General features: G+C 43.4%; 1 protein-coding gene across 4 annotated transcripts in view; it reads right to left on the bottom strand.

Annotated features, from left to right (window-relative positions):
- Nucleotides 1-1,365: 1,365 nt before the first annotated feature.
- Nucleotides 1,366-7,087, bottom strand: part of LOC114050428 (transformer-2 protein homolog alpha) — a 30,791-nt gene continuing 25,069 nt past the window's right edge. Inside the window, exons 5-8 of one of the 4 annotated variants that reach the window (XM_027872092.1) lie at nucleotides 4,879-4,994; nucleotides 3,759-3,887; nucleotides 2,500-2,567; nucleotides 1,366-2,311 (exon numbers count right to left, since the gene is read on the bottom strand). In XM_027872092.1, the coding sequence (XP_027727893.1) occupies nucleotides 2,301-2,311; nucleotides 2,500-2,567; nucleotides 3,759-3,887; nucleotides 4,879-4,994 (324 nt within the window). In that variant the 3' untranslated portion in view covers nucleotides 1,366-2,300. The remainder of the gene's footprint in view (nucleotides 2,312-2,499; nucleotides 2,568-3,758; nucleotides 3,888-4,878; nucleotides 4,995-7,087) is intronic. The other 3 variants (XM_027872093.1, XM_027872094.1, XM_027872095.1) reach the window with 3 other exon arrangements.

Genomic DNA, 7,087 nt, shown 5'->3' with positions numbered 1-7,087 from the left:
TGGCAGCTGTGTGGTGAACAGATCAGAGGGAGATTTGAGGCACAGGGAGTCCAGTCATAGACCAGGAGAGGTGATAAGGGCCCTAACTACGGTGACTGCTATTGGGAGTGGGGACAGAAGTGAGAGATGGAAACCAATTACAGGATAGGAAGGAAGAAATCAAGGTAGTGATGACTTTGGTGACTGAGAGGACAGATGGTGGCCTGTGTTCTATTTTTGGCATGAGTTTGAGAAAACAAGACATCCCATTCCAAATGTTCATTAGGCAGTTGGTGAAGCAGGATTGGAACTCAGGATAGGACTGGATTGATCAATCTAGAAGTCACCTGCAGAGAGAACTGAACCCACGGGAGCCAATGAGATCTCCTAGTGAGAGAAAAAAAAAAAAGGGCCCAAGATGGAGCCTTGGGGAGCTACTTGCAGCTTCTCCGGGACTTGTTTTCTCAGCTCTGAAAGGAGGCAGTTGGACTAGACAGCCTTGATGGTTCCTTCCAACTCCATAAAGCTGTGCTCCTGTGACTTCCAAAATATCTGCTTCTACTGATTTGGTTGACTCATCACTAGTTTACGTAGGTGCAGAAAGTGGGGGTGGGCAGAGGCGGAAGCCAGAGCTTTAAAACATATTTACGTCTTAAAAACCAAACTGCACACTGATCCAAGACTCTCCACTGGCCAGTAAAATGTAAGCTTCATGAGGTTGGGGCTGTTTTTGTCTGTATCCTGAGCACCTAGTCCAGCACACAGTAGGCACTTGGTAAACATTTAATGAGTTTATGACGTCTGTTTTCTAAGGTGACTACCGAGGAGAATACAGCCTTAAGCTGCCTCCCTCTTGGTAAGTGTAAAAAGTTCCTGGCTTCAGGCCCTCTTAGTAATCTAATTGTTGTATCTCCACAAGAATTACCCACCACATGTTAACATCTTTGTCACATAAAAGTGAGAAGGGAAAGTGAAAACCTAAGAGATTAGAAAGAAGGAAGAAAAGCCAAAAAGTTTGAATTTCAAAGGCCTTTGGAAGCGCTTTAGACCCAACTTTAAGGATGAGGAAGTAATGGGTTCCCAGATTACGGTCACTGGACCAAGGTCACCAAAGGGAGTTCAGGGTGGAGGTGTTTGTCACTGGACCAAGGTCACCAAAGGGAGTTCAGGGTGGAGGTGTTTGGACCCACTTCTTTCCTCTAGACTTTGCAAACAGAGACCACAGGACAAGAAGCAGAACATTGTCAGACTAGAAAAAAGGTCCAGACTTACTGTTAGCTCCTACAGCAAATTCTGAATAAATGAAACATAACGAATAAGACCTACACAATCCAGACTTTGACTTCCAAAACTGTTAATTTGTGCAGGAATAAAAAGACGACAGGATTTCAATGGAATTAACTTTTATTTGAAATGAGAGCAGACTTATGGTAAAATCCCCCCACACATATCACTTCAAAGGATTGTAAACTATAACCTGCTTAACCCATTATCCCAATACCAAAATTTCTATGAACAGCAAATTATATAACTAAATTGCTATATTCAATAAATAGGGGTTGTCCTTCACTGATTAAGGGAACATTTAAACTGAATAAGGTTTTTAAAAAAAACACACACAAAAACCACACTTTAATTAAATTTGCAAGGTTTAACAGATGTATTTCAAATGCAATACGTTGTGCAGGAGTCCATAAGCTTTTCGTCTCTAAAACACAGACCTAATTTTTAGGGTTCAATTTTGTTTCCTTTCAAAAGAAATGACCAAGAGTCATTTATCTTCTACAACTTCAAACTTTCTACACTCAACTATTTGACTGTTCCATGCCACCCCACATTTAAATTTGTCATTACTGAACAGTTTTAGATAGGCTACTATTTTCTTAAAATAAACAGGCAAACAGTTAACCAAAAAACAAACAAAACACCCCCAAAACACCAAGTTACTTGTCAGTGAAAATTTCTGTTACAATGTGTGCAGCGCACAATTCACACAAAACAAGCTTTTCAAAAACAACAATTTCTTTCCTCATTTGATTAAGATGAGTTAATTTTTTTTTTGTAAAAACAAAAAAAGAATTTACAAAATGTATTAACACTGGGGTTTCCTTTAAGATGTCTGACTACTCAAAACTACAACAATTACATCTTCCAGAGTACAATAAAGGGGTGAAAACAGCAATATATCAACTTAAAAAGTGTAGATTCTAAATAAACCAAAGATTTTTTAAGGGTTCTTGAGAGATGGGGAAGATTAAAAGGTTGGAGAAATCCAGAAGAATTTTAAAAATCCAAGTCCTCAACAGCAATTGTCCAATTCCTCAGTAGCGTCCTACAAAAGAAAGAAGGGGAAAAAATGTTATAGAAGTGGAATTTTACCTTGACTTGAGCAACACTATTCTGAACATAGTAACAGTAACAACATGCGTAATTTTATTGATAAACTTCTCTTTAAAAAACACTAAAGGCATTTGATAACAAGAAGGACAAATACTGAACTTATATTTGAAATGTACATACTTGGGCTATAGGAACGGGATCTTGACCGTGATCTATATCGACTGTAATACGGACTAGGCGATCTTCTTCTGTAAGAAAATCAAATGACTATTTAATGTATTTCCAAGATTCCAATAAATAATCACAAATCCATCTGTGAAGCAGGAAGATAATTTTTCTCTCAAGTGACTTTTTCAGGACATCGTTGCAAGTTAAAAGTAGAACCAGGATATCAATTCATAGATTCCAAAACCTCAGCTCAGTTAAAAGAATCTGTAATCATTTTATTCACTCATATACATTTTTTCTATTGTCTTGATATGTTTTAAGGGACTGTCGATATTAAAATGACTGAAAAAAAGGTGCATTACGAAATTAAATATTGGGATATGAAAACTTTTACCACAACATGTTATGGGAAAACTTGCTAAAGTTTCTTAGGTGAGTAAATAAAGGCTCTTCAGTATGAGAATTAAACCCAGTGTGAAACAAAGGAGCACAGTATTTATTCAAGAGTACTGCAACTGAATTACCAGTCAAGTTATATGAAGACAAAGTTAACTATTAAGCACTTCACTTTCAAACTGTGAGTTAATATGGATTAAGTTAACATGCATTAAATGGCAACTAAGTAATGTGCCCTTACATTCACATGTTGGTCTAACCTTGAAACAACTGACAAGATTAAACTAACAGCACACAGATGCCAAAACATTGCTGACGTTCAGCTCAAGAAGTGAGTTTTAAGGCTCTGCTTGCCTAGAATCATGACACTTCCCGCTCCATCTCAAATGCTCCCAAATGTGAAAAACTTGCATGGAGATTTAATTGTAAATTCTGTTAAGAAAAACCCACCCATCTGTAATATCTCATCTCTCCCCCTTCCCTCCATTTATTTCCTCCCCTGTAAAGTAAGGCTGGTTGCCCAGGAGAATCTTCTCTTCCATCTCACCAGGCCATGTTGGTTCTTCCACTTAAACTCATCAAACCACTTTCCTACTTTTCGGGAGGAATAGTGCTCAAAGAAGCCCTTAGCTGGTTTCCCCAACAACCCCTAATATATGGAAAAGGGAAGTCATGATTTCACAATCATTTGTCTGCTAAATATAAGTGGGAACATAACTTAGGAAACCCCTGTACAAGAAATTATAGAAAGCTTTTTGAAAAATGTGTTTTGAAAAGTTTAGAACTCCCACTTCAACCATGTAGATTACATAAAGCCTAAAGTAGGACAAATACACATACATATTAAATTACTGAATATAAATAAAAACTGTTACCTGTACCGGTAATCATATTCTTCGTATCTGTCATATCCTCGATCATATCCACGATCATAGTAAGAGTCACGGCGTCTCCCGCCTCCTCCGCCACCTCCACCGCCTCCGCCACCACCGCCTCCTCCACTACTATGAGGGGATAAAAAGAAAGTTCATCTTCATAAATGTCTTATTTTCTCTGTAATTTTTGGGAACTTAAATGCTGGTTTAAACAAAAAACCCAAAGTACTTAAAAGTTTCACTTCTCCCCCTCTTTGGGGATTTTTAAAAGACGTTCTCTCTGCTACTAGTGCTAACTGCTCATAAGGATCCCAGACAATTTCTTCAAACCAAATAAATGTTCGTGAAATTTCAAAATGCTGTCCCGGGCAGCACCAAGCTAGTGACCTGCCCAAAGCTAAAGGAGCCTTGCAGCAACCAATGATCTTCCCCAGATCTTCCTTGTTCTTTTGCTTTTTGTTGGAGAGGAATCATACCCATATTTTCTTTGGCATGGGGAACTCCGAGCAAGAAAGCTCCCCCTTACCATGCAGATCTGTACCCACACAGCAACTTAAGAGTATAACAGAACTGCCAGGGGATATCAAGAAACTGAGCGAGTGAGGGGAGGACAGGTGGGACGAGCTCAGTTCACGTATCAGATCTTTGAACCCTATTGTAATCAGTTCTTTGTCTACTATACCACGCCTCCTCTTTATTACCTTAATCATACATTCAAAAGTTGAAATTAAAGTCAAATTCTAAGCAAGGATGAAAAGCAACTGCCATGGAATTAAAAATAATGCAGCAACAACAAAACAACCCCCCCACATTTCAGTCAGGTCTTCATGACATCTTTAGAAGGCCACCTCATCAGAGACACAATATCATGTTAAGTATTATCAAAACTAAACAGTAAGAGGTTATTCTCATCCTTAGCTACAGCATTTGAGAAATCCGAAAATAGTGGCTTGGGGGATAAGAGCCAATAAATTAAAAAACCTGCTTCTCCAAAAACTTTTTCCAAATATTTTTAAGATGACAAGATAAAAACAGGAACAAAAAGGGGAAGAAAAACGGCCAGGCTGGCCGACTTCGCCGCCGCCCTCCCCGCGGCCCGCGCCGCTCCGGGGCCGCTTACTGGGTGGGTCTGCCCATGTAGATGCCCGGGGTGGGGGTGTGCGCCCTCTTGGTGATGGAGTAGTCCACGCGGATCCTCCGGCCATCCAGCTCCATCCCGTTCGCCCTCTCCATGGCCTACAACAGAGAAAGGGTCAGAGCGGCGCCCTGCGCTGGGCCCGAGCGGGTGCCCCCATCCCGGCCTGGGCCCCAGTACCCCCGATCTCAACCCTTTAACCTTTCCTTCACACACAGGCCTGGGCCTGGGCCTGCGGCCGTCTGCAGGGAAGCCCGTCAATCACCCGCATCGGCGCGTTGTCACCCCAAACCCGCCCCCTTGTGGCGAGCAGGAGCAGACCCAGGCGGCCCCGGGAGGGGGAGGGTCGGGGCTCGGGGCCCCTCGCCAGCCCCGCCTGCATTGTCCCCCAGGCCCCGTTACGGTCACGGTCACGCACGGCCCACGGTTCGCGCAGGCGGCGAACCGCGCGGGCCGGGCGAATCGTGCGGACCCCGAATACTAATGAGAGCGAGGCCGGGGTCCGGCCTTTGTCCCCCCACGCCAGGCTGCCGCGGCTGGCGGGGCCTAAACAATGTGCGCTGGCCCCCCTCTCCCCCCCCCCCGCCGCCGCCATGTTAGGGGGCTCCAGCAGCCCAGCCCGCCCGTCCGCTGATGGCGGCTGCCAGGAGAAACTCTCATTCCTGTTGCAAGAGCGACACCTGGCGGGCAAGACCGCTCACTGCCAGGCCCACGGCGGCCGCACGCCGGAGGAGTGCCCGCTGGTGGCGGCCAGGTGGCATTACAACGTGTCAGAATGAAAACATGGCATGGCGGCTAAGGCCGCCGCCATGATGACGCTCATGCGCCTGGTTACGCTCGGCCCTACGCACGCTCACGCGGAGAAACGTAAGGCAGCGCGCCATCATACGCACAGCGACCTACGGCAGACGCGCACGTCTGCACGTAGTGAGTTGCGTAAGCAACTGAACACATGGCTGCAGAGAGACAACAGGGCGGCTCCCCGAGAAGCCGCCATGATGCTGCGAGCTCATGGCGACTCGGGCTAACCGAGCGGCACGTTAACAGTTTTTCAGAGTCACTCCCTAAACATCAAATAAGCACGAATAAAACACATTATTTTATAGAAACTGGGGCCAAGGCCTCACATTTTCATCCTTATTCCACTTTCGCGATGGAATCGGATTGATGTGAGGGCACACGCGCTTTGCCTTAGCTCGCGCTGCCCCCTAGCGGACCTCCGCAGGGACAGGCCACGACTGCAGAACTGCCTTCTGCTGTTGGTTGGTTTGTTTTTTTGAGGGGAGGGGGTGCAACTAACACAAACATTCCGTTATATGTGTCTAAGCATTAGAAAGTTTGCGGCTTCTCCTTGCTAATTCTGGTGATGTTACATATGTTTAAGGACTGAAAATCATCACCATGTATTAGCCAATAGATAAGTATGGAAGCTTTACATATTGTGTAAAATATAATCGTTTACAGAAATGCTGTGTGAAGAGCTTTCTTTCTATAGGTTAAGCTTTATTTAACTTGCGCTATACTAAATAAAGCCCTATATAACATGTTAAGTTAAAAAAAGATGATTAAAGTTTTACTAATTTATTAAAATTTGTCCTTCTCTGTCTTGGCCATTCTGATCAGTTACTTACTCTGAAAACCATTGAACATAAGCCACAGAAGTGCTGCAGATGCTCACTTTCTAACCCAAGTTGCTGGTTTTTATCCAAATTATACGTACCAAAATTATGTCTCATCTTCACCCCATCCCAATGATTCTTCGTAAAATTGTTTCCAATTTATTTTTTAAATAAACTACAAAAAACCCAACTCAAAAAATCCCCTACTTCAAATGGTATTTAAGAAATAATCACACAATCCTATCAAACTAGCCCCAGTTTTCCTGACTAGCAATCCAAATAAAAAATCTGGTCAGTTGGACTCAGTGAAGCACCAACACAATTTAAATGAAAATTCGTTTTTAAAAAGGCGGCGGGAGCAAGAGGGAGAAAAGCAAGTACTAAGTTCAAGCCCTGTTTGTTCTTGCGCTGCAGCTTATAAATGGAAACCTCAACTATCCAGAACCAGGAACCAACCAAAAGAAAGTCCAAGGGGAAAAAAGGCACCAGCGAGCAGCCAAAACGAACACCCAAGTCTTCGGAGTGCAGCTCACTTGGCCGCTAGGCAGGACATTCACGGTACCTTCCGTGTCACC

This window comes from Vombatus ursinus, unplaced genomic scaffold (assembly GCF_900497805.2).
Source record: "Vombatus ursinus unplaced genomic scaffold, bare-nosed wombat genome assembly UNPS02014799.1, whole genome shotgun sequence".
Taxonomy (NCBI): domain Eukaryota; kingdom Metazoa; phylum Chordata; class Mammalia; order Diprotodontia; family Vombatidae; genus Vombatus; species Vombatus ursinus.
Note: the sequence above shows the minus strand (reverse complement) of the source record. Positions and strands in the feature narration are given on the sequence as shown.